Source organism: Camelus bactrianus, chromosome 18, assembly GCF_048773025.1.
Source record: "Camelus bactrianus isolate YW-2024 breed Bactrian camel chromosome 18, ASM4877302v1, whole genome shotgun sequence".
NCBI classification, from domain to species: domain Eukaryota; kingdom Metazoa; phylum Chordata; class Mammalia; order Artiodactyla; family Camelidae; genus Camelus; species Camelus bactrianus.
In genome coordinates this window covers 12,760,407-12,788,062 of record NC_133556.1, presented here as the reverse complement: position 1 = coordinate 12,788,062, position 27,656 = coordinate 12,760,407, and the positions used below count along the sequence as shown (strand labels likewise).

The window sequence follows — 27,656 nt, the reverse complement described above, 5'->3', positions numbered from 1 at the left end:
CTTGCAAAGGAGTCTTTTCTCATACCTTAATTAATTGACTTGACAAAATGTTACCATGTCAGCAAAACATCTGTTTATTTAATTGACCATGAATTTTTTGGAAACGTTTTCAAATTGGAACTGGTTAATGTTTGTACACGGGCACTCTTGAGGGTACCAGAGCAGTTTTTCTTCACAGCCGTAGTAGGAAACAGGTGTGTATGCGAAGGCGTGAAGCGCAGTAGACAGGTCAGCACTTGGGGATAAAGGAGCTCTCAGTCATTGGCTTTTCACGAAGAGTGAGAACTCCCTTACTTTCCAAATTTTGTATTGTGGTGACTATTTATTAATGCTTTTTACTTCATTCTGTGCTTAAACAGGCTATTAACTTTTTTGAAAATTTATCTCATTGCTGTAATGACCACAGCAAATCCTACTGCAAAACTATAGTATTAGAAAAAAAAATTTTTAAAAACCTAATTTTTAAAGGGTGAAATACATAATGTGAAGGAATCTGGAGCTCTTCTGAAAAACTAGCAGTCTGCAATACAAAAATGTTAAATTTTTTTCTTTTTATTTTAATGTTGGCAAAATGACAGAATTTTAGTATTTCAGGGTATTGGTTATGTTTTCTGTCTTCTTGGTTCTTGGCAGAAAGTAATCTAAAATGTTCAAATTGATGGTTGTTTATTCTACTATGGACATTCAGCTGGGCAGTGAGATTTTATAACTTCACTTAGTCTTTATCAGTGGTTATGGTGTAAGGTTTTCTTTTTTTATGAACCCAAATTCCTCCTGCAATCAGGGAAATCTCTGTGTTCTATAATGCTCTCATCCCCAGGGGTATAAGTAGAACAGATCCCCCTCCTGTCTGGATAGTCAGCTTCAGAGAGAGGCTGGTGAGGCTGATGCAGGTCACTCTCCCTCTTCTGAACCCAGTACCATCATCTGGGCGCAGCTCTGACATGCATCCGACTTTTGAATGCTAAAGATGCAGGAATGTAACTCTAGATTTCATTTCAGCCCCCATTTTCCCCGAATCAGAACTCCTCCTTAGAGACTGGTCTGGGGAAGCTGCTTAATCTTGGATGCAGAGTTAGCACTTACAGATGCCCTGCAGGAAACCAGTTCCCCTTTCTCTTCTTCCACACCTGTATTGGGATTTCCCTCTTACAGCTCTGATACTGCTAACCTGTGTACCCCCGTGGCTTAAAAGAAGCAAAACAAAATAAAAAACTAAAAGGAAAGGCATGTTTCAGGTTCCTTAGTTGGAACTTGGGACACATTTTCCTATAGGAGAAAATATTTAAATTCGATTAGGTGACGTTGAAATAGACTTATAGTACTATACTCTAGGTATATTACAGATTAATTTGATGTTTGGGGATTTTGAAGATAACTTAATCTTCATTTTAATAATATTATATCTGGGAGAATACGAATTTCGGGTTTAAACAGGACCTTAGGAACAGGACTCCTATAAATTGGAAATTACAGGCAACTTTCAATGGTTTGAAGCCATTTTCTTCTTAGTTTGTTATATTCTGATTATTTCCACTTTAGCCTCTCTTTAGAGGTCATTCTTTGAAGTCATGAGTAATTTCCCATACACTCTGGCTCGGAGTCCTTTGTTTTGTAGGGCGCTTTCCCACCCCGTGGTGGTCGCCCACTTTCTCCTGTGGGTCTGGGTGTTGTTTTTGTGTAGGATGAGACTGGTTGTGGGTATTATTGTTTTTGCCGCTGAGTTCCCAGCTTTAGCTGAGCGGCCAGCCTTGACACATTTTGAAGATATTCTGATCTTTTAAATGCTTCCTTTTTGTGCTTCTGTTCTCAATTCCGAGGGCAATCATTGTCTTTTCAGTTATTTCGTTGATCATTAGACCAGCTTTCTTCCCGCGACCTTTATTAGCTTTCCCTTCATACGCACACAGAATTAACTTTACATTGATCGCAAGTGGGTCAGAATTACAGTGCAACTCAACATCTTTTCAGAATGCTCCCTGCCCCCTCTACATCCCCCCGCAGCAGGGGAAGTAGCTTTCAGACGATGGGGTGCAGGTTTCCTTAGCTCAGTTTCCCATCAGTTCAGCTGGCATCAGGTGAGTGAACACTCTGTGAGGAATGTCCTCGGTGCTGAAGGTGCAAAGGTGAAAAAGACATCACTGGTTTCTAAATGTTTTTATGTAGAGTTTTAGCTGGAAGTGAAGTAAAGCAAAAAATAAAGGGTGTCCAACAGATGGTTCTCATGAACGAGGTACGCTGAAGTACACATCCTAAAGGAATGTGGGGGAGTTGGGGAAGACAACACCACCTGCTAATTGTTTTCTGAAGCTTATTTATGAAAAAACCCTCCGAGTGGAAGTGGCTATATCAAAGATAGACTTCTATGTGGCTTTCATCCAGGAGGGGTTCTCAGGAACTTTGGCCTTTGACCAGGAACTGTGTTGTTATTGAGAAGAAAGAAGAAAATGTTTTATGTCTGATTGGTGCAGTCTTTAGAAATAGGAATACTCATATTTGTCAATTATACCGTGATAAGAAAACAGACATAAGAAAGTATTCAGAATAAAGGTTCATTATTAACCAATTTTCTCTGTCTCCCCCTCTCCCCCCAAAAAAGAAAGAAATAGGGAAACTCTATGTTGAACCCTATATCACTTTTATTTCTGGATTATTCAGCTTATTGGTAAAAATTCTGGAATCTGAAGTTTCTGCTTTGGCATCTGTCAGTGAGATAAGGTGTCCTTCCTGGTTAACACAATGACTGCAGTGGTTGTTCAGGGTCAGGAAGCTCTTCAGGATGAGAGGAGCATCAGAAAACTGGCTTAAAAAACCCCCAAACAAAACAGAGTTTAGTTGTGAAATGGATAAGGTTTAGGGAAAACATGAACAGACTCTGTGTGAGAGAAACAGACACACAGTGGGAATTAACCTTATAGACCTTCGACTGAAGTGTCGTGTCTGCCGTTCCGGGGCTGTCGTCCTGCTCCAGGACTCCTTTCCGTTAGGAACTGAGAGGATGTCTCATTTTCTGGCACATTTCTTTGAGGACGGTGAAGGAGAGAGAGCATGGGGTTGAGGCCCTGGGGCCTCATTTTGGGGGGGAGCATTGTGATCACCTCTGACAGTGGCCGTGAGATAACAGCATACTTTTTGAAGGTTTTACACATTCTCAGCACCATACTTTTGAGAAAATTAGGATAATTTTAAAATCATTATTTTTAATGCTTTTTTTTGTTTGTTTGTCTTGCTTTTTGTTTGTTTTGTTGTTGTCTAATGGGGCAGGTTTGGTTGTAGCTTTCAGAGAAGATGGCAGTTGATCTCTTTGCTTTTAAGTTTCCCTCCTCCTTCCCTGGCTGCTGCTTGGCAGTGTCCTTTGCTGGTCTCTCTTTCTTTCCCCAGATACGTGAGTGTCTAGGTCTCAGTCTGTGTCCTCTTGTCTAACTATCCTATTTCGTTGGTAATCTGATTCGGCCCCTGCAGTGAATTACCATCCATTTGGTAAAATGTTTATTTCCACCCAGACCTTTTTCCCAGAATCCAAACCTGAACATTGGACACACATTCAGATCTCTAACCAACATATCACACTTTACACGTCTAAAATAGAACACATGGTATCTATCACCCCCATGTTACCCACAAGGCTTTTGTGGTCTCAGTTGATGGCGACTGTTGCTGAGGTCAAAAACTTTGTAGAAAAAGTATATATATATATAAAACTGAATCAGTATGCCATACACCAGAAACTAACTTTGCCAGTAACATCAATAGTCAATTAAGGTGTGTTTTATATTCTTACAATAAAGTAAGCTAGAGAAAAGAAAATATTATTAAGAAAATTATAAGGAAGAGAAAATACTTTTACAGTGCTGTACTGTATTTATCGATACCATAAGTTTATGTCATCTGTTTACAAGATTAATTGTACTCATGTCAATATTGTCTTATATGATACAAAACACTGTAGATGTCCTACACACTACTAACACTTGGCATCAAAAATAGAAAGATAGTGTGAAAAGGAAATTCATATTTACCTCCAGGTATGACGATTCATACACTGATAATGAAGAAGCAGCAATACGATTGCTTTATGTAGCTGATTGTAGTCAATACCATTGCTTCACAGTAACCCAGCCTACACACTAATGAATGGTTGTAAAACTTTTGTGGCATATAATGTTACAGTCATATTCATAATACAGTACTGGAAACATTGTTTTGTTTTTTTTTTTTTTTTAAAAAACCGCTTACCTGTGATGTTAGGCTAATATGCAGTTTCTCCAATTAGATTGAGAGGCATACTGTAAGGTACTGGGAATCTTTGAAAGCAAAGTTATAAAACAATAAGAAAAGTAACACATTGTTAATTTTATATTAGATGTCACTCACCTTAAGCCTGTGTAAGGATATGCTGTCCGCTTCAACACAAGTCTTGCATGTGATGTCCTGCGTGACGAGTACTTAGGTGATGATGATGATGACACAGTAACTTCTCATACAGTTCTTGCTGGGCGGTTATTAGATTTTTCACATGAAGATGCACACATACACAGCAGATACGGTTATTAATGGTATGACGTGGTGGGTATTTACTATTCATTAAGTGGAAGTAAAGCATCATAAAGGTCTCCATCCTTGTCATGTTCCCGCTGAGTAGGTGGAGGGGAGAAGGAGGGGAGGGTGGACCTTGCGGTCTCCTGGTGGCAGAGATGGAAGAGGTGGAGGAGTGGAGGGAGAGGCAGGGGAGACAGGCACACTCCGTGTAACTTCGTGGAAATACACAGTCATTTCCATCTTACTGTTTTGCTTTTTCATTCCTCTAAAGTGTTTCTATACAGTATCAATCCTTCCACCGTTTGCTTTAGTTTCAGCGCCCATATCATGGAAGGAACCATGTCGTGAAAGAAGTCAAAAGCAGTCTTGAGTAATCACAACCCTTCTGCCAGATTGTCTAGTGTCAGTTTTTCTGGCGTTGCTTCTTCTGTGTCTTCTTCCTCATCATCTGGCACTGGTTGAGGAAGCACTCATCTCCACCAAGTCGTCTTCTGTTAACTCCTCTGCGTGGTGTCTGTTAGCTCTTGAAGTTCTCCAAGATCTATGTCTTGAAACCCTTCAACACCCCCCCCACCCAACTTCTTTCTTTCTTTCTTCCTTCCTTCCTTCCTTCCTTTCTTTCCTTTCTTTTTTTCTTTTTTCTTTCTCTCTTTCTCTCTTTCCTTCCTTCCTCTTCCTCTCTACCTCCCTCATTTCCTTTCTTCTTCTTCTTCTCCTTCATTTTTTTTTTAAACCTGTATCCACAATCTCTCTCATGATTTCCTTGGTTGGCTCTGTCATAAATCTGAAGTCGTGCACAACAGCTGAACACAATTCCTGCAGCCACGTTGTTCACACGTTTCTCTAGAACAATGATGGCATCTTCAGTGCTGTAATCCTTCCAGACTTTCACAGTGTTCTCTCTGTCAGGATCCGACCATCCTTTCCATGGAATACCATGTGTAATGAGCCTTAAAGTTCCTTCTGACCCTCTGATTTAGAGGCTGAATTAAAGACATTGTGTTTGGGGGCTGGTGGACCACTTCAGTGCCTTTAGTGTTGAACTCATGAGGTCTCGGTGACCAGGGGCATAGCCTGATAGCAAAAGAACTTTAAAAGACAGTTCCTTACTGGCAAGGTATGTCCTGACTTCAGGGACAAAGCATCGATGGAACCAGTCTAGAAAAAGTGTCCTCATTGTCCAGGCCTTCTTGGACAACCTAAAGACTGGCAGCTGGTGTTTATCTTTCCCTTCAAGGCTCAGGGGTTAGCAGGTTTATAGAGAAGGGCCGTCCTGATCATTTACCGGGCAGCATTTGCACAGAACAGTAGAGTTAGCCTGTCCCTTTCTGCCTTAAGTCCTGGTGCTCGCTTCTTTTCCGTACTAATAGATGTCCTCTGATGCTCCGCACCTCCACCCCCCCCAAGAATAGGGCACCTCTGACTACATTAAAAACCTGTTCAGGAAGATATCCTTTCTCCTCAATGATTTTCTTAATGGCATCTGAGGACTCATTTGCTGCCTCTTGGGTGGCTGAGGCTGCTTCTTTTGTTATCTTGACATGTTAAAAACCAAACCTCTTTCTAAAAATCATCAAACCATCCTTTACTGGCGTTGAATTCTCCAGCTTTAGCTCCTTCAGCTTCCTTTGGCCTTAAGTTGTCATATAATGACTTTGCTTTGTCTCCAATCGTATGTCTGTAGGTACACCTTTCCTCTAGCAATCGTGCACCCACAGAAAAGCTGCATTTTCAATACGAGATAAACACATATTTCACAAATAGCACGAGCTTTTCAGGCCTGCTGGCATAGCTGCAGTGACAGCTGCATGAATTTCCTTTCTTTTTCTTTCCTTTTTTTTTTTTTTTTTAAATGGTCCTTATGCTGGATTCATTTATCTTGAAGTGGCAGGCAACCGCAGCCGCAGCCCTCAATCTGCGGTACCTATCAACGAATTCAGCTTCTTCTTGTAATGTCATGACTTTTCTCTGCTTCTTGGGAGCACTTCCAGCATCGATAGCGGCACATCGTACGGGTCCCCTGGTGTTATTCAGGGTTTATGGTATTGCACTAAACACGATGAAAACTGTGAGAGAACCGCAAGAGATCACTTTTCACTGCAATTTACAATTTACTGGAGAGACGAGCTGCTTATGTGGAGATGATTAGCGTCACACAGCATTTTAAGCGGGCTCTCAACACTTGCACTCAGTGCAGGAGCACCAGAGGTGGCTGTGAAATTACTACTGTGGTACGGGAGGTGCTACAGTTAATTTTGTGCGGTTATGATTTAATGCTATGTCTTTACATTTGCTTACATTTCTCTGGACTGCGGATGGTGCCATGTATGGCCTGTGTTTGTGTGCGTAAGTTTTGATACATTTTAAGTTTTTAATAATTTATGTATATTCTATGGTAGTAAGTGATAAAAGACTAGTATCTGCATATGTTTTATGCATTCATGACATACCTAACTTTTCCTTCATTTTTCTGGATAGTTCTAAGCCATAGGGTGCATCTGTGAGATTTTTCAAATTGTTGAAAATCTTCCCAAATTTTTCTTATAAAAAATTCTCATATAACTGGACCTTGTTGCTCATGGGTCAGTTGTATGTTGAATTGAATGGAATTGCCATTTTATTTGAAACAATTAATTGAATTTCTATTTCAACTCATGAAATAATGATTATTATAAAAATCTTTGCAGCTAACATTTTTTGAATGCTTATGTGCTGGGCCTGGTAGCAGACTAGTTATTTCATGTGGCTTATTTCATTGAATTCTTGTAATAGTGTGCATGTGTGGTGTGAACTCCCCATCTTGTAGATCAGGGAATGGGTATAGAGATGGGGAGTGACTTGACGAAGGACACAGACCAGCCTAGTAATAGAGCCAGAATTTGAACCTGGTGCGTCTGACTTCCAGTGGTTAGGGCTTAGCCAGTGCTCAGTTACTCTGCTTTCTGAGTTTTACGTTAATTTTGCAATTCCGATAAAGTCTGCCCTTCTACTCATCTCACAGAGGGATTAAAGTTAATGATTTTTTTTTTTTACAAAAAGGAAATTTTATACTTAAATGCTGAGTTGTCTTGGCAACACAGTGAGTTAAAGATCAAGTTTTATTTAAAACCTTGATTCACTTGAGTTAAGATCTTAGATTTCAATAACTTAAAAAATTATTCTTCCCGAAATACTGACATGAAATACATTCCTAGAATTGCAGTTAGTCATCAGAGAAGATAAAACCTGCCTTTTTAGATTGCTCTGATTTTAGCCTCTATTATGTTGGTTTGATGTCTGGGGTATTTACTTACACTTGCTTATTTCCAAGTAGATTGTGTGTGTGTGTGAGAGAGAGAGAGAGGGAGGGAGGGAGGGAGGGAGGGATAGAAGGAGGGAGGGAGAGAAATAAAGTCATTTCCTAGAAACTAAGGCACAAGCAAGCAGTGAAAGCTAACTTTATTTTCTCCAGGTTTGTTGTTGTTGCTCTTAAGATGATAGTGGCTGAGATATAATCACTTTAAGAAACCCAGATAAAAGCGATGATAAAAACAAATCCTTAATGAATGTTTTTTGGGTGTGCATGGCACTCTTCTAAAGCCTTTCCATGCATTATCTTATTTAACTCTAACGAACATTCTTTGAGGTAAGTACTGCTCACACTTCACTACACTTCAGAGAAGGCTAATAACTGACTGAGAGGGAATTTGAACATGCTTCCCACCACCTTCTCCATGAAGAATCTGTGTCCTTGAGAGAATATTTTCTATCCTAAAGAACCTGGAGATAATGGATAGAAATATCTGCAGTAAAGGAAATATATTTTTACTTGCCTTTTTATGCTCTTTCCAAGTCTTTCAGAGTCTGGGGTAGGTTGGAGGACTCTTGTGAGCTTTCCACGCTGAGTCGGGAGCAAGGCTTCTCAACCTGTCCTTTACACGGGAGTCACATGGGGAGCATTTAAAGAATGCTGACGTCTCAGCCTCATCCCCAGAGACCGCGGTTTAATTGGCCTGGGGCACTGCCTGGACATTGGGATTTTTTAAAGTTCTTTGGGTAATTCCAGCATCTAAGTGGGGCCGAGAACCAGCGGGGTGTACCAGTGGTTTCCCATGCTTGTCTGTGCACTGGAATCGCCTGGGGGGAGCGTCAAACTCCTGATGCCTGTGCTGCTCCCCAGAGATGGCGACTTCATCGCTCTGAGCTGCGGCCGGGCGTTTGGAACGTTGAGGCTTCCCAGGCGATTGCAGGGTGCTTCCAAGTCCGGGGACCTCTGGTTTCCGCAGTGGGTTTTGATCTTGGCTGCACATTAGAATCACCTGGGGAACTTTCACAGCTCCCATCACCCCGGCGTGCAGCCACTCCAGTTAAACAGAGTCTTTGTCAGGGACCCAGGCAGCAGTGTTTGTCCAGACTCTCCAGGTGATTCCAATCTGAAGCCAATGGCGAGACCTGCGGGTTTCTTCTTTTTCTCTCCTTTATTCTTTTGAGCCAACTACATTCAGTTTACTCAATTCAGAATACTTGAGGAACTGAGGGGGAAATGATTAGTATGGGAGAGGCTTTTCCTTATGTAGCTGTACTGAGTTCGTTTTCTTACACCAGCATTGAAGAATGCAGAGCTAAGCAAGTTATGGAAAGTAATCCGTTCTGTATTCCAAATAATTAGCTGACAAAGTTTTGCCTGCTTGTATTGATGTAGCTTAATTAGTATTAAAACCGGGGATGAGCTTGCTGATTTAATAATTTTAGGGTTTTTTTTTCCTGATGTAATAATTCTAGAGGTTTTTTTTTTAGTTTACTTTTTGCTTGTTTGTTTGGTTTTGCTTTTGTTTGTTTGGTTTTTTGAGGGCGAGTTATTAAGGTTTATTTATTTATTTATGTTTAGAGGAGGTACTGGGGATTGAACCCAGGACCTCATGCTTGCTATAAGCATGTGCTCTACCACTTGAGCTATACTTTCCCCTTGAGTTTTTTTTTTTTTTTCCTCCTCTGGCTCCTATTTTATATTATTTGACTGGTATCAAAAATGACTGCCTTCTAAAATCAGAGAACGGTTAAGAAAAATTTAAAACACTTTGAGAAGAATAAAAGTGATGTCCTCTCCCTGTGTCTGACTGAGCTTGCTCCTGTCCACCGTGTTCCCCAGGTGTACCAGGTGTCAAGGAAGAACGCTTTGAGGAAGGAATGACAGTGAAGCACTGTGCGTTGTCTCTTGTGGGAGAACCCATCATGTACCCAGAAATCAACAGGTTTTTGAAGCTACTCCACGAGTGTAGAATCTCCAGCTTCCTGGTCACAAATGCACAATTTCCTGTGGAGATCAGGTGGGTAGTCCAGCTTGTTGAGATAATGCTGCTTGAATCTGTGCTTGACTGAAGTAAAAGGAAAACATTTTTAAAAAGTCAGTCTGTAAATTTTGCACAGGGTCACCATTCCTTTTATTTTTACATCTTTGTTATGTTTAAAATCCTTGACTTTTCAAAAATGACTCATGAGAGTGAAGTTGGGATAGAGTGGTACTGGGATACATACACACACCCAGAGAAAAGTCTGTCCCAAATTTAAGGCATGCAGTCGTCCCTCATATCTGCAGATACCAAGATCCACCGATGCTCAAGTCCCTTTTCTAAAATGGTACAATATTTGCGTATAACCTATGCACATCCTCTCGTACACTCTAAGTCATGTCTGGATTACTCAGAATACCTGATACAATGTAAACACTATGTACATAGCTGCTGGCACATGGCAAACTCAAGATCTGAATTTGAATTCAAGAACTGAATCTTCTAGGAGTGGTGTGTAGTAAAACGATGACCAGAGAGGAGGACTCATTGTTGATAATACAAGGTATTCCTTGTGAATGCTGTCATGGATTGAGGAAAATGATAGAGAATTAAAGAAAATACGTACTTGACAGTGATCCAGGAGAAAATGGAAAGAGAAATGCTTCTTTAGGTTCAGGTAATTTTGTTTTATTTCTGTGAATTAGGAGGAGTCTAGGTACCAGTTGTCTCTGGTGTCCTAGTTTCTTTCAGAAAAACAAGGTTATAGATTGACTAATAGACCACAGAGGTCATGGATTTTGGAAGTTGCCCCTAACGTTTATAGTGCTAATTCTACACAGCAAGTTAGCTCATTCACTTCAGCTAGTAGGCGAACCTCTTGCAACTGTTCTTATTGTTGAACATACACGAGGGAGTAATGATGTTCTCTGGGTGGTCAGTTGTGTGCTTTTTTTTTAAAATAAAAAAAATTTCTTTTCTAAATTACTGCAGTATCTAACCCATACTCTGGTACCTTTTGAAGAAAATCCTGACTTTGCCAACTGGTCTTTCCTTGACCCACATGCAAGCATTGCATTCGGGCTGGTGGCCTTTACAAGATATTTAACTTTTCTTTAAGGGGCTCTCAGTCTCCCCTCTGGCTCCAGAGCATATGGCTCTTTGCTGACAGTTCTCCCACCGAAGGGAGTTTTCACAGTGAGGGTCCTGGAGGATTTATGGATGACAGGAGCAAACACCTCAGGCAAACAAGAAAGCTGTTACACTCTTGATGGCTTTCTGTTTTTGTTTTGTCAACACAGAGGCTAATGAATAAGACTGGCAAGAATGCATAGGACACTTCGTGTTAATGACAGAGCTGATGGTGGCTGAGCGAGGAAAGCCCTTTCCCGTGAGGAAAGCCCTCTCAGCCCCACCGAAGCGAGTGCTTGCGTAACGGCGTTTTTGACGGGTGTACAGCTGATACACCGCAGCATGCGTCAGTTATCTTTCCCTGTAACCACTCGCCTTAGAACTGAGCCACTCAAACTAACAGCCGTTTACTTCGCTCATAATTCTGCATATCGGCTGGGAAGCCTTTTCATCTAGACTGGCTTCACTGGCCTTCATGTTGTTCATGTGTCTAGGCAGTTGGTGGACCCGCTGGGCTGGCTGGTTTATGATGATAGCCTTGCCTGGGACAATGGGGCCTCTATTCTTGCAGCCTCTTCACCTCTGGCTCATCTCTAGTTGGTCACGTGGTGGCAGGGTCTCAAAGAGCAGCAAGAAAGGATAAACAATGATGCACAGGCATCATTCAAGCCTCCACTGGTGACACATTTGCTCACTTCCCCTTGGCCAAAGCAAGTCACATGGCCAAGCTTGGCATCAGTGAGGGGACACTCAAAAGCTACAGAGCAAGGGGACTTGGGTACAGGGAGGGGGAGAATTTATGGCTCTGTTTGTTGTCTACCATATACCACCACTCTTCCTCTGCTCCCTGGCAAAAGATCTGGAAAACTCCTTGGTTATAGCACCTCAGACATTTAGTACTGACAAAAATTCCTTATTGCTACTGTCAGTGCCCAGGGCTTCCTATTTTTGCAAATGATGGAGGTTTGCAAAACAACTATGGCCTTTGGAGTTTACCATTCATAATCTTAAGTAGTCAGGAGGCGTAGTGAGAAGGGCAGCCAGTGCCCATTTTGCGCCGGGCAGCTTTATGACCAAGTCCTGTAAGTATCGGACAGTGATGGCCAGCAGTAGCCATCTTCTTAATGAAGATCTTTTTTATTTTTGTAAAACATAAAGTCCAGGTAATGTAGCTCATCTGTGATTAAAAAGGGCCCCCAGCACAAGGGTGGGGAGGCGGAGCGCTGCCCTTGCAGGGTGCTCGTGTTTTGCGTTCTCAGTAATTGATGACCTTTTCTCAGTAGTGACGCATTATTGAACCTTTAAGGATTCTCTTTATATCTCGTTATTGGAGAGGGATTAAAGCAATGAGAGCCTGCCAGTGTTTTAATCATTTTTTCCTAACTTTGGTCAGAGCTTCTCTTGCTTTGAACAACTTTGGGCTCAGGCCCTTCTCATAATTTCGTATGTCATGAAGCCAGATCGGTACAAGCATTTGCCTGGGCTACATTCCCTAAGAAGTTCTGTCAGCTGAAGTCAGCAGTAGCCGCTGAAATGTGGCTTTAAGTGTCGACCTGTTTGGCTGGATGAAAAGAAAGAGACTTCCTGTCCTTCAAGGTCTTCCACTCAAGGACTGATAAGGCGGATTCTGATAGATGTAAAAAGCACATAAGCCACTTAGATGGTGAGTTTTATGGCATGTGAATTATGTGTCAGTTTTTAAAAATACGTGACTTTGAAACAAAAAAATGGATAAATAACACTCTAGGGGTAAACACAAATTGTGAAATAGTTACAGAAAATTAACAGTGGGAGGATTTGGTCAGAGGATTATTAAGGGGGGCTTCTTTCTAGTTGGAAGTTTATTGAAGAGAGTGAATTATGAGACCCATTTGATGGGGGAACAGAGGGGCTTTGGGGAAAGTACAATCTGGGCTTAAAACAACCAGCAGGGAGTCGGGGAGATGATGACCCTGAGAACTGAGAGGAGTGGAGAATGAGTGGTTCTCCCGGATACGGGTGAAGAAGGCAAAGGACAGTAAGAGTCTGCACCGGGCGTTCTTCCTGTGGGCGGCGCTCTTTTCTAAGTGTTTCGCTGCTCTTGTTCTAGCTCTGCATTGGCTTAAGGCTCCTGCAATCGGTCATGGTTTGCCCACACAAGGCATGGCTTAAACCCACTCCTGCTCTCAGAGGCGTAGGTGAAGTGTTGGTGTCGCTGTGCACCCTGCAGAGAAGACTGGAGCTCTCTGGGTTGTTCCTGTTCCTTAGAAAACTTTGATGGTGGGAAGTGGACCCTCCGCGCAGACCCCGTGTCAGTCTCAAATGGCAGAGCTGATGGGGTGACTCTGGTCTGAGAGCCCCCGCTAACTGTGCCGAGCTGATGGGGCCAGGCCTAGAGCTTGGTCTTGTTCTGTTTATTTTCCACTGAAACCAAGTGTTTGAAGAGGGGCCGATTTTAAGAAATTGAATGTTTTCAGCTTATTAGGGATGGTGTCCAGTCATTTTAAAAAATAACCGGCTGACATCCCATTCTGTCATGTTAAAATCATTTTCTCAATCTTCTGGGAGAAGTAGAAGCCTCTAGACCCAGTGAAATGTTTAATCACCACGTCTGTTACAGATTGTAAGTTCAACGTCATGGAAAGCCTGACTTAGGTATAATTTCCTTTTTCTGTTGTTGTTGTTGTTGTTGTTGTTGTTGTTTGTGTGTGTGTTTAAACATCTAAATCACCAAGGAACCTCAAACCAGTTACCCAGCTATATGTCAGCGTGGATGCCAGCACCAAAGAGAGCCTGAAGAAAATTGACCGCCCGCTCTTCAAGGACTTCTGGCAAAGATTCCTCGACAGTTTAAAAGCCTTGGCAGCAAAGGTAAGAATTATGACATCTTTAAAAGAAGAAAAAAAAAAGAGTAAAGAGAGATTTTTTTTTCTTTAAAAAAAAAAAAAAGACTAAAATCTTCAATAGTTTTTTAGACTTCCACTTTTATTATTCAATAAATATTTACTGAGTTCCCCTCAAGTTTGTAGCACTCGCCTTGTATGTATTGTATATCCTTCAAGTGTTTAGGGAGAGAGAGACACACTCCCAAAGCTAATTAATAAAACCCGGTTGACGAGCAGAACACAGCAGCCCTAGAGGAAGTGTCAGCACATAGTATATGTTTAAATATGAAGTCAGTTTTCCTGAATTTCTAGAACCAAATTTCCTACCCAGTAGAGAACTCAACTCCAGAATGTCCAGATTTAAAGTCTTTTCTTTTTTTTTTTTTAAACATTTTTTATTGATTTATAATCATTTTACAATGTGTCAAATTCCAGTGTTCAGCACAATTTTTCAGTCATTCATGGACATATACACACTCATTGTCACATTTTTTTCTCTGTGAGTTATCATAACATTTTGTGTATATGTCCCTGTGCTCTACAGTGTAATCTTGTTTATCTATTCTACAATTTTGAAATCCCAGGCTATCCCTTCCCACCCTCCACCCCCCGGTAACCACAAGTCTGTATTCTCTGTCTGTGAGTCTATTTCTGTCCTGTACTTACGCTTTGTTTTTGTTTGTTTGTTTTTGTTTTTTAGATTCCGCACATGAGCGATCTCATATGGTATTTTTCTTTCTCTTTCTGGCTTACTTCACTTAGAATGACATTCTCCAGGAGCATCCATGTTGCTGCAAATAGCATTATGTTGTCGGTTTTTATAGCTGAGTAGTATTCCATTGTATAAATATACCACATCTTCTTTATCCAGTCACCTGTTGATGGACATTTAGGCTGTTTCCATGTTTTGGCTATTGTAAATAGTGCTGCTATGAACATTGGGGTGCAGGTGTCATCCTGAAGTAGATTTCCTTCTGCATACAAGCCCAGGAGTGGGATTCCTGGGTCATATGGTAAGTCTATTCCTAGTCTTTTGAGGAATCTCCACCTTGTTTTCCATAGTGGCTGCACCAAACTGCATTCCCACCAGCAGTGTAGGAGGGTTCCCCTTTCTCCACAGCCTCTCCAGCATTTGTCATTTGTGGATTTTTGAATGACGGCCATTCTAACTGGTGTGAGGTGATACCTCATTGTAGTTTTGATTTGCATTTCTCTGATAATTAGTGATATTGAGCATTTTTTCATGTGCTTTTTGATCATTTGTATGTCTTCCTTGGAGAATTGCTTGTTTAGGTCTTCTGCCCATTTTTGGATTGGGTTGTTTATTTTTTTCTTATTGAGTCGTATGAGCTGCTTATATATTCTGGAGATCAAGCCTTTGTTGGTTTCACTTGCAAAAATTTTCTCCCATTCCGTAGGTTTTCTTCTTGTTTTATTTCTGGTTTCCTTTGCTGTGCAGAAGCTTGTAAGTTTCGTTAGGTCCCATTTGTTTATTCTTGCTTTTATTTCTTCTAGGAGAAAATTTTTGAAATGTATGTCAGATAATGTTTTGCCTATGTTTTCCTCTAGGAGGTTTATTGTATCTTGTCTTATGTTTAAGTCTTTAATCCATTTTGAGTTGATTTTTGTATATGGTGTAAGGGAGTGTTCTAGCTTCATTGTTTTACATGCTGCTGTCCAGTTTTCCCAACACCATTTGCTGAAGAGACTGTCTTTATTCCATTGTATATTCTTGCCTCCTTTGTCAAAGATGAGTTGACCAAAAGTTTGTGGGTTCATTTCTGGGCTCTCTGTTCTGTTCCATTGGTCTATATGTCTGTTTTGGTACCAATACCATGCTGTCTTGATGACTGTAGCTCTATAGTATTGTCTGAAGTCTGGGAGAGTTATTCCTCCAGCCTCTTTCTTTCTCTTCAGTAATGCTTTGGCAATTCTAGGTCTTTGATGGTTCCGTATAAATTTTATTATGATTTGTTCTAGTTCTGTGAAATATGTCCTGGGTAATTGGATAGGGATTGCATTAAATCTGTAGATTGCCTTGGGCAGTGTGACCATTTTAACAATATTGATTCTTCCAATCCAAGAGCATGGAATATCTTTCCATTTTTTAAAGTCTTCTTTAAATTCCTCCATCAATAGTTTATAGTTTTCTGTGTATAATTCTTTCACCTCCTTGATTAGATTTATTCCCAGATATTTTATTAGTTTGGGTGCTATTTTAAAGGGGATTGTTTCCTTACTTTCTTCTTCTGTTGATTTATCATTAGTGTAAAGAAATGCAACTGATTTTTGAACGTTAATTTTGTAACCTGCTACCTTGCTGAATTCTTCGATCAGCTCTAGTAGCTTTTGTGTGGACCTTTTAGGGTTTTCTATATATAGTAACATGTCATCAGCATATAATGACACTTTTACCTCTTCTTTTCCAATTTGGATCCCTTTTATTTCTTTCTCTTGCCTGACTGCTGTGGCTAGGACTTCCAGGACTATGTTGAATAGGAGTGGTGATAGTGGGCATCCTTGTCTTGTCCCAGATTTTAGTGGGAAGCTTTTGAGTTTTTCACCGTTGAGTACTATGCTGGCTGTAGGTTTGTCATATATAGCTTTTATTATGTTGAGATATGTTCCCTCTATACCCACTTTGGCGAGAGTTTTTATCATAAATGGGTGTTGAATTTTATCAAATGCTTTTTCTGCATCGATTGAGATGATCATGTGGTTTTTGTCCTTTCTCTTGTTGATGTGATGTATTACACTGATTGATTTGCGTATGTTGAACCAGCCTTGTGTCCCTGGGATGAACCCCACTTGGTCATGATGTATAATCTTTTTTATGTGTTGTTGGATTCTATTTGCTAAAATTTTGGTGAGGATTTTGGCGTCTATGTTCATCAGTGATATTGGCCTATAATTCTCTTTTTTTGTAGTGTCTTTGCCTGGTTTTGGTATCAGGGTGATGGTGGCTTCATAAAATGAGTTTGGGAGTATTCCCTCCTTTTCAATCGTCTGGAAGAGTTTGAGAAGGACTGGTATGAGTTCTTCTTTGTATGTTTGGTAGAATTCCCCGGTGAAGCCGTCCGGTCCTGGACTTTTATTTGTAGGGAGGTTTTTAATTGCTATTTCTATTTCCTTTCTAGTGATCGGATTGTTCAAGTGTTCAGATTCTTCTTGATTCAGTTTTGGTGGACAGTATGTTTCCAGAAACTTGTCCATCTCCTCTAGGTTATCCAGTTTGGTTCCATATAGTTTTTCATGATATTCTCGTATGATATTCTGTATTTCTATTTTGTTTGTTGTAATTTCTCCATTTTCCTTTCTTATTTTGCTAATTTGTGCTCTCTCTTTTTTCTTCTTTGTGAGTTTGACCAGAGGTTTGTCGATTTTATTTACTTTTTCAAAAAACCAGCTTTTGGTTTGGTTGATTTTTTCTATGGTCTTGTTAATCTGTATTGTATTTAATTCCCCTCTGATCTTTACTATTTCCTTCCTTCTGCTGCTTTTTGGGGCTTTTTGTTCTTCTTTTTCTAATTCATTCAGGTGGTGGGTTAAATTGTTTCTTTGAGATTGTTCTTCTTTTTTGAGGAAGGCCTGTATCGCTATAAACTTCCCTCTTAGCACTGCCTTTGCTGTGTCCCATAGGTTTTGAGTGGTTGTGCTTTCATTATCATTTGTCTCAAGGTATTTTTTAATTTCAGCTTTGATTTCCTCATTGATCCATTGTTTTTTCAATAACATATTGTTTAATCTCCATGCTTTCCTTTTTTTCTCCTTTGTTTCTCTGTTGTTGATTTCCAGTTTCATGGCATAGTGGTCAGTAAAGGTGCTTGAGATAATTTCTGTCTTCTTAAAATTGTTGAGGTTTCTTTTGTGCCCAAGTACATGATCGATCCTAGAAAATGTTCCATGTGCACTTGAAAAGAATGTATATCCTATTTTTGGGGGGTGTAATGCTCTGAAAATACCCACCAAATCTAGTTTTTCTATTGTAGTATTTAATTTCTCTGTTCCCTTGTTTATTTTCTGTGTGGAAGATCTGTCTAGTGATGTTAATGCAGTGTTAAAATCTCCAACTATGATTGTATTCCCATCAATTTAAAGTCTTTTCTTGCAAACATTTGCCCCTTTCTTAAGTCTTCCTGTTCTTTTGGACCCAAAGCAACCTTCCGGTTCTTCTTTTGCATTAGCCCCAATGTCAGGAGCTGTGTTTCCTGTTGGTTCTGCCCCTTTTCTTCTCTTGTAGCCATTTCCCCCTTTCTGTTCTCTTGGCTTCTGCCCTGCCATTCCTCATGCTCCAGCCAAACCTAACTGATACTGAGAATCATGATAAGAGCTTAAAACATTATGGTTTCCTACTCCTAGTGGGATTTGAGAATCTGCGTTTTAAACATCGTGGGCGACTTTGGCTGAGCAGCCAGGTATGGGAGTCAGTGGCTTTCCCTCCCCGCTTTGCCTGGCACATGCTTTGGCTCTCCTTCCCCATCGCCGTCTGGCAACTGTGGACATTTCCAGACTCGCTGTTCACCGTGTTCCCCGGGACTGCTGTACATCCCTGCCTGTCTGGCCATTTCTGCAAGTGTGCCGGCACTTCTTCCAAGTCCTTGGTTACCTCCTCACAGCCTGGACTGTCTTTTCTTTCCTTTTCCTTGACTTGTAGAAATGCTATGCAAACTTCCAGTCTCAGCTTCATCATTACCTCTACTGTGAAGCCTTTTCCAGTTCCAAATCACTGCCCCTTTCTCCCTTCCCAGGTTTTGTGTCTGTAAATACACTTTATTTCCTCTGTTTTATCCTAGCTTCTCTCTCCCCAACTGGATTCCTTACTCATGTCTGAATTCTGTCTAACACAGCACATTTTTATGGTATTTGATTAAGAGAATGAATGAGTAAAGACTTCACCAGAGCTCTGTAGCGGTAAGATGTACTGTGTATGTTTTCTTGACTTCTCAGCTGATTACATACCTCCCCCAGCGCTACCCCGACTTTATGCTTGAGAAGCTAAATCATTGCCTTTTTTGGTGGTTAACATTGACTTCACTGAAGACATGCATTGTAGGCATTGGTTTCTGATCTGTCTTGGATTGTTATGAAGCTAGCAAGTCAGATGCTTCTTGGGTCCTAAATCCCCTTTGTCTCTAGGCTTCACCTTCAGCTGTGTCATCTTCACCTGCTGCTGAGACAGGAGATGCACAGCATAAAAATCCAAGTGGCTTTAGGTGGAAGTAAACAGCAGAAGCCGGCGGTATCTCACACACACGAGATTGTTATCTAGGCCATCTTCTGAGTCAGAGTGTGGAAGGTGAGAAGTCAGCATTAGCAGAGTGGCTTAATAGCTTCTTTTTTCCCTTTTGGCCAAAATTTCCCACAAAATGGATTCTTATCTTGAAGGTATAAGCCTGTGGATGTCCAATTCAATTGTGAGTATTCTGGGTTGACCCATTGATAGTAATGCAGTAACTTAAAGTTCTGCAGTGTTTTCTAACCAGTGAGCTCCCTGCATGCAGCTGCATTATTGTGTCCACAGAACTCTAGCTGGAAACATTTCCTTGGGCTATTTGAACTTTCTGCCCGCAGATGAGGGCAGTTGCTTTGTAAGCATTTTGTAGCCATTAGCTTATGTTTCTCACTCTTGTATTGTTTATGTTGTCATTTAAGAAAGATCTGTGGCAGGAAACTGCTGTCAAAATTAAAAGTTTTCTGCAAATTACCTCAAGCTATGCTATTTCCTTGTGAATATCTGGCATTACTGGCACAGGAAATGCTATCAAGAAAGGGCTGTTTAATGCTAGAAAATAAAGCACTTATGCTGCAAATGTACTTCGTAGCTAGGGCCAGATATGTGATTGCTATAATCGTGTCACTTGAGTTTTTAAATACGAATGTTGAAATTAGAAGTGCTATTTGAGATTTTTTAATTAGAACATCCATACTGTTATCTTCTGTTACTTGTTTCAGCTTTTAGTATAACTGAGCAAGGAAAGATATTTGAAGAGAAAGAATTGCTTAAACTTTATGAACCAAAGAAATTTGATTTTTCACAAACTTTTCAGCCTGTTTATGAGCTAGTGCCACCCAGAGGAGAAGAAAGTAGCATTTTCTGGTTTTTTTTTTTTAAACTCTTGGCAAGTATAATATTTACGTTTGAAGATTTTTGTCCTTTGCCAAAGTGTTCCTTTTCAAATATGAGGGGAGAAATATATTGGTACTTGAGTATGTGGGACTAAAAGGCATTTCTATCCAGATAACACAGCATGAAAGGTGTTAACTTCAGTTGCTGTAATTGACAGCTGCTTGTCAAATAGTCCTTTTTTAAAAAAAAAAAAGAGAGAGAGAGAGAGAAATCCATCTTGTACAAGATGGCACTGCCTACCTTTAACAGGAGACTTTTATCAGCAGTGTGACCAGATGTGTTGGTACGTTATTGTGCCAGGTTGAAGATCCAGTAGGAAATTGAAGTAATGAATCCTTTTCCATGTTTGAGTGGTAATACTGATATTCTTGAAACCTCACGTTTGAAAGACAAGAATAACCCCCGCATTACACATTCTTGGATATTAAAGGTGACCATGAGTCCTCTTTCTTTGGACGGGAGCAGGTGCTGACCTGATGTTATTGGAGTAACTTTGTTCCACTGTTAAGAAAGGTCATTGTACATTAATGAGGTAGATCTGTATCTAATATTTAAATAAACCAATGTATCCCTGTGGCCCACAACCAGCAGATTTTAAAAAACAAATATTTAACATTTGACGTTATATCTCTGATTATAAATATACTACATGTCAATTATAGAAATTTGGGGAAAGTAAAGAGAAATTTAATGGAGCAAGGAAAGAAGTTAATTCCAGGACCTTGAAACTTCTACTTCTGACATTTTCAAGTAGTACTTCTATTTCATCCTTTGGGGAAGGGGGGTGTGTTTTATTTTGCATATAGAATTCAATTTTATATGTTGCTTTTTGTTGTTGTTAACACCGGGTCATAAACATTTTCTCATGTTATTAAAATTGCTCTATGATCTTCAGATTAAAGACAGCCTGGTTTTTCATCAGTAACAGTGTGAGACAATAGAAAATATATATAAATATTGGCCTCTGCCCCCAGTTCCTGGCCCAGAGCTCCTAAAACCCTTGTGATTTCCTTACTGATCAGAGGATTAGGAGCATCTTTCATTCTATAAGGCAACTCTGAGTGGGCTCCTGGATGACTGCTGCATGGGGGCTGGTCACCAGAGAAACTAAGCCGTACCTAGAAGATTGGAATTTTCAGCCCCTCACACACACCTGTCTAGAGAGAGGAGGGGGCTGGAAATGGAGGTGATAATTGATCTTGCCTGTCAGAGGAAGCCTCTATAAAAATCCCTCTAGGGGTTTGGGGAGCTTCCAAGTTGGTGAACACATCTACATTTCAGGAGGGTGATGCGCCCCAGCTCCATGGGGACAAAGGCTCCTGTGCTTGGAGCCCTCCCAAGATCCTCGCCTTACGTATTTGCTCATCTGGTTGTTCACCCGTGTGCCTTAATAAACTGGTAAACGTTAAGTGCTTTCCTGAGATTTGTGAGCTGCTCCAGCAAATTAATTGAACCTGAGGAAGGAGTTATGGGAACCTTTGATTTGGAGCCCATCAGTCAGAAGCACAGGTGACAGCCTGGCCTTGGGATTGGCATCTCAAGTAGTGTGTGGTGTCAGAATTGAGTTCAATTCAGCTGATATTGCAGAGAATTGCTTGCTGGGGGAAAATCCTGCATACATCTGGTGACCAGAAGCGTCAGAAGTGAGCGTTGTATGTGGCTGGTAAAGCAGACACATGGGAGGAAAGACTGGGGTTTTCTCTGCCTGCTCGTCGGCCTGGGTCGCGGTCTGGCCAGAGTGTGTTCCGATGGGCTTCTTCACACCGCGGGGGCCTGGCTGTAAATCAGCTTCCTGTCCTGAGCCCGCACGAGAGGGGGCTTTGTTGCAACATGCATCTTTTACTTTTTAACATTTCTAAAGTCAGATGCAGCCAGCGGTGGCATGTCATATTTAATTGGTAGCATTATTACTTTCATAAAGGAGAGACATAAAATAACGGTGCATAAAATAATTGTGTGTCTTACAATCTAGAGCATCTTAGAGTCAGTGAAATAGCATCATCTTCTTCCCTCCCTCCCTTTTCGGGTGAGCTAATCTCCCCTCCGTCATTCTTACTAATGCCCCTGCTGATTGACCTGTTCTGTTTATTTCCGCCTCGCATCACTGATGCCAGAGTCTGCTCTCAAGCCCTGGCCCATCTGGCCGTAGCCTGGGTATCTGTTTCTGATTGTTATCTTAAGCTTTATCCTGCCCTTCACCTTCATCTAACCTGTGTGAGCCCCTCCGTAGGCTTGGATCTCCCTGGGTGTCGATTCCATCCAGCCTGGATTTACTGCCCTTTCCCCCTCCTCTGCTTGGCTAAGAGGATATTTTGGCTTTAGCCACTTTTTAAAAACATTTTTTATTTATTTTTTATTCTTTTTGGTGGGGGAGGTAATTAGGTTTTTATTTAGTTATTTTAATGGAGGGACTGGGGATTGAACCCAGGACCTCGTGCATGCGAGGCATGAACTCCACCACTGAGCTATACCCTCCTCTCTGGCTTTAGTCACTTCTGAATTCAGACCAAGACCACTGTGCTTGGTCTCTCCAGCAGTGTTTTCCAGAGCCAGTGTCTGCAAACTGGTTGGCTCCCCGCCGTCCCAGGAAGTTTCCTAGTAGACAGGTTTTCTCCAGATGTGGCTTCTGCCTGAGCTTGTCAGGGAAACACGAATGTGTTGCCTCTTGGATTCATGTCAAGGCATCGGGTGATGTCTAGTAGATAATTGGTTGTAAAATGGGATTGTATGTATTTTTACGACTGTACTTAAAAAAATAGATCATGAACAACTGTGTCAACTTCTGTCACCATAGATTAATTTTGTCTATTCTAGAACTTTCATATTTATTTTTGTTTTGACTTTTTTTTTTTTTTTTTTTGCTCAGTATCATGTTTGAGATTTCTCCGTGGTGTTATATGTAACAGTGCATTCATTTTTCCTGCTGTATAGTATATGACTATACAACAAATTATTTAATGTTCCTACCATGGAAGACTCGGAAGAAAAACAGAGCCTTCCTCCCTGGGTCCACTGGAGGAGCTGGAAACCCAGGGGAGACCCCTCTGTGTGGTGCCACCCTGGCCTGGGGAAGGGGCGGTGTGGTCTTACAGGCAGCCCCTCCTCTTCCCTCCCAGTGCAGTCTGTCCGGGCCCCGGTGGTGCGGGAGGGCCTTCAGCCTCAGCCCCGTGTTTGAGAATTCTCACTGAGAATAGTGCTTGATTGTTCTTCTTGTGAGAGGGGGTGAAGTCAGGAAGCACCTGTGCCCCCATCTTGGTGATGTCACTCTCACATTAATTTTTATATGCGGTAGAAGGTAGCAGGGTTGGGGGTAATTTTAAATTTTGAAATCTGGTAGTCTAAGTTCTTCCAGGTTTTTCCTTCAAGATCTAGTCGTCTTTGTCTGTGTGAATTCTGCCTCTAGTGACACGCTTCAGAAGTCCTCACCGACTCCTTCTGGCCTATAAAAATATTTATGTATATTTTCCTATTCTTTCATCCGATGGACATAATCTCTTAAATTATAAACTGTCTTTTGTTTCACATGGGAAGAAAATGGTTTTGGATTTAATCATTATAATAATGTGTAATTTAAAGTGCTACCTGATGAACTGTGAAGACTGTGACAGTGGTCTTTATAATTTGATGAAATGTAGGTTGATATACAATATAGCAATATAATAAAGTGAGGTCAGCATGCAAAACTTAAAATGATTGATTGCTGAAACGAGTTTATCTTAGTGATTGGAAAAAATTTCAAGTTTTCCCGTTTTATTTTCCTAAAGATCTTTTGGTTGAGAGTTGGTTGGTTCAAGCGAAATCCTTCCTCCACCACTTTCTAGAAAGAAACGTGCTAGAACCGACGGTTCTCCTAGGCAAGGCCTCCGCCTTCCTGCTCTCTTGCCCTTCACTCCTTATTTGTGGTTACCGTCTTCTAAGACGCAGACTTTTTCTTCATTCTTTTCTAAGGGGAGAATTATAGAACATTCCTAACTGACCTTTTCAAAGACTATGTTTGATGGTCTTACCTAACAGGAGATGGTGAAGAGCTCTTTGCTGTTCCCACTGGGTGAAATGCTCCCAAACCCATAAAAAAGGGGTTCAAACTGAGTAGGAGTGGGAGGGAGTCAGCGCTGTGTTGCCGGTTTAAGTAAGGCCTCTGGGAGGATTTGCTGGGTGACTTAATCTATCTACATGGCTGAACATCACCTTCCCCACTGGATAGATTTGTATGTCTGGAGGTCTGAATGGAGACCTTAAAAGAAAATCCTTGAGGCGGCCCTATGGGAGGAATCCTCAAAGCTCGCCCCGCACCAGCATGCAGTCAGAAGGGCCTTTTATCCCCCGCGTACTGTGGTGCCGAGTAAGTGCTCCTCTAAAGAGGCATCACAGCCGCTGCTGGAAAGGACCTTGTCTTAGCAGCAGAGAGAGGTCCACACTCTCACCCCAGGCACCTCTTCCTCTTGATCGCAGAGTATTGAGAATCACACTTAGACCAAGAGACCCGGGAGACAGCTGCTGATCTGGAACAGGCCTTGTGCTCTTACTGAGTGGCTGAAGTGGCTTTCTCAGAAGGGCGCTGGGCAGCGGCCTCCCTGGCTGAGGGCTTGCTCTGCCAGCGCTGCCTGTCACAGAGAAGAGTAGGGTGTTCCGGGCCGGCCTCTGCACTGGCACCCTGTTCTCTGGAGCGTTGGCTTTCGTGAGGCTTGGTTTCTAGAGCATGTGTAGCCTTCTAAACCTGAGAGAGTGGCAAATAAAATCCCGTGTCATCTTCTAGGCCAGAGCATGGTCATTCCCTTCAATACCCTTCTGTGTTTGTGTGTCCTGGATTCTGCAGGCCTCCTGGTTTGGGCTCCCCTCAACCAGCTGTGGCTCACTCTTCATACGGACCCTCGGAAATGTACAGTATTTAGCCAAGACATCCGTGTGGTGCCCAACAGGGGATGGAACCTTCTGGGCAGTCAAGGATGTCCAGTGATTTTGGAGAATCTCTAGGTACTGCTGGCAGATCATCCTACATCCATCCGCACATTGGTAGACCTTCTAAAGCAAGGGCTTTGTCTGGTCTCCAGCTATCGAGTCTCATTTTAAAGTGATCAAGGAAGTTGGGGAAGGATAGGGTCAGTGCTTGTGGTTGTCCTTAGCCAGAATCAAAAGCCATGAGAGTATAGAAATGGTGACTCAATGACAGGGTACTACTCTGACCAGCTCAGTCAGATACCCTGGCAGGTGTGATCTACACGCAGCTGGCTCTGTTTGGGGGTACTCTCCAGTGGGCCAGTGCTGTAGCACATGTTCACGGTGGTAAAAGGTGGAAGAGGTTATTCGTTGGACAGTTGGCTGTTCTTGCTATGGTGAACCCTGTTCAGGGTCTGATCCTGATTCTCAGCATCGATAATACTACTAAGACAGTAGGGAAGATAAACACATGGCCTACCGCACTCTTGTGACAGCATTCTGACTGAAGAGCCTGGCTCCAGGGCCACGCTGCCTGTGTTTGAATACTGGGTCCACCTTGTGGAGCTTTGTGATCTCGGGCAGCATCCCTGTGCTTCAGTTCCTTCATCTGTAAAATGGGGATGAAGAGCACTCACCTCATAGCATTTGAGGATTAAATGACTTACGGAAAGTGCTTCCTGGAACAGCCTGTAGAACAGGGTAAGGTAATAAATGATAACTTATTTATAACTCTCCAAAATGGTTTAATGAAAATTTATACTCTATTTATAATCTATATACCATGACTTTATATGTCCTGAGTTTTAAAAATACATATTCTTTTAAATAAAAATTACTCAGTGAAAACACTGACCTACATTTATATTTATCTTGGATATGTACATTTTAAAGCATTCTGAGTTTACCTGGTCTCTCTGCTTCGAATGTTTATTCTCAAGACCAGAAATGACTTTTTTTTTTTTAAAACTCTGTAACTCTTTCTAGGCAGGAAAAATTCAGTGCAAGAGGGAGGCTCTGAAAAGAGTTTTGATACAAGTATCTGCAGTATGTAATCTTCCCTGCTGCTTTACTTTGTATGCATTTATAGATCCTTTTTTATCTCAAATTTTTAAATGGAACATATATTTGTAATACTTGAAGCAAGTATAGATAGACACATACGTACACAAATGTGTATACAGATGTATGCTCAGATGTATGGCATCTCTGTTTTATTTACATATATAAAGTATACCTACATATATTTTACAGTATCTACAATAAAAAGTGTAAGTCCCAGAACATTAGAAACAGTAATGGTTACCATATGATAACGAAAGTTTTTTTCCCTCTTAGGATTATATTTTTTGTGAATCATCATTTTACTTCATGATCTATTAATGTGACAGGAAAAAGATCTTTTGCTTTCTGCCTTCAGACTTTGTAAGAATACTAAGAGTCAAGCCTCTTGTTTCTTTGAATTTTTCTCAGTTATGTAATGGTGTGTTTTGGGCTAGGTATAGTTCTGAAAAAAAGTTTTAAATTAACTTTTAAAATAAAGCTAATAAAGTGAATATAGTTAGTACTAAATTTAAAAAGTAGTAAAGTATTTTAAACTTAATAAAAATGCTGCTGCCAGTCATTAAGAAAAGACCAATAAAACAACAGAAAAATAAGCCAAAGGTACAGACCCTTAATGGAAAATGAAATACAGGTGGCCTTTAAATATAGATTAAAAAAAATCAGTGAGGAAACAAGTACTCTCATACACCTCTGGTGAGAATGTAAATTGGTACAGTCTCATCTTTGTTTATGCTGTCTATTAAAAAAAAAAGTGAGTATGCCTTTTGACTGAGCGATTCGTATCGAGTAATCTATCCTGAGACATAGTTCCATCCACATAAAGTAAAATATATACAAGCTTATTCATTGCAATATTATTTATAATAGCAAAAGTTTGGAAGCAAACTAAATATCAGTAGAGAACCAATTAAGTAAATTATGATACATCCAGACATTTGAATTCTTTTTGACTTGAGCGTCTGGAGGTGGAGAGAGATCCTTGGTTGTTGCCCTCTTTGTGCCTTTTCAGAGTGTTATTTTTTAAAAGGATAACCATCAGAAGCGGCCCCAAGAAGGTAATTTTTTTCTAGGGAAAACAATTGTAAGAACTGTTTTATGTTCTTCTTCTTCTTTCTAGTATTAAGTCACTACCAAAGCTTGAGTTAAGGCAGAGGAGGAGGTATAGAAACTGAAAAGCCGCTAGCAGAGAGCGGAGATGCGATGGAAGTCAGGCCACGGCGGTTAGAAGTGGGTATGTTAATTGTCTCATGTACAGACATTTTCATCTTGAGCTCTTGTTTCATCAACATTACATATTTTTGTTTTTCCTAAATATTCTAACCAACACATAATTTCTCAAGACTTACACTAGTAATTAGTCATCTTAAATGTGTTATTTGATCACATTTGATACCATGTTTCTAAGAATCATTGACTTTTCTTTCATACTCCATCTCCAGTTGTTTTTTGTTTGTTTGTCTTTCATCCTTTAGAAGCTTTCAGGCAGTGGTAGTTTTTGTAGTTAGTGTTTAGTGAAAGCATTTGGCCAGAACCTCATGGGGGTCTTTCCAGTGCCAGAAAGCGAGTGAAGGGGAGGTAGGTGGCTCCACCGTGGCAGCACTGTACCAGCTCTGTGACGTTGGCTAAACTACTGAACTCTGTAAAAGCCTTTGCTTCCTCACCAGTTAAGCGGGATTAAAGTGGTTCCTAGTCCTCCAGATTGTGTTGTGGGGTTAAATAATGTAACAC

At 41.0% G+C, this 27,656-nt stretch overlaps 1 protein-coding gene and 2 non-coding genes across 4 annotated transcripts in view; 1 reads left to right on the top strand and 2 right to left on the bottom strand.

The window, feature by feature from the left end:
- LOC105082748 (S-adenosyl-L-methionine-dependent tRNA 4-demethylwyosine synthase TYW1) overlaps nucleotides 1-27,656 on the top strand; it is a 127,714-nt gene that overhangs the window by 53,673 nt on the left and 46,385 nt on the right. Inside the window, exons 12-14 of one of the 2 annotated variants that reach the window (XM_074345983.1) lie at nucleotides 9,668-9,845; nucleotides 13,652-13,787; nucleotides 14,502-14,648. In XM_074345983.1, coding sequence (XP_074202084.1) covers nucleotides 9,668-9,845; nucleotides 13,652-13,787; nucleotides 14,502-14,633 — 446 coding nt within the window. In that variant the 3' untranslated portion in view covers nucleotides 14,634-14,648. Of the gene's footprint in view, nucleotides 1-9,667; nucleotides 9,846-13,651; nucleotides 13,788-14,501; nucleotides 14,649-27,656 lie in introns of those variants that run through there. The other variant, XM_010972377.3, reaches the window with a different exon arrangement.
- On the bottom strand, nucleotides 9,407-9,482 carry TRNAY-AUA (transfer RNA tyrosine (anticodon AUA)). The gene has a single exon. It is a non-coding gene; the product is annotated as a tRNA-Tyr (tRNA).
- On the bottom strand, nucleotides 22,332-22,404 carry TRNAA-CGC (transfer RNA alanine (anticodon CGC)). The gene has a single exon. It is a non-coding gene; the product is annotated as a tRNA-Ala (tRNA).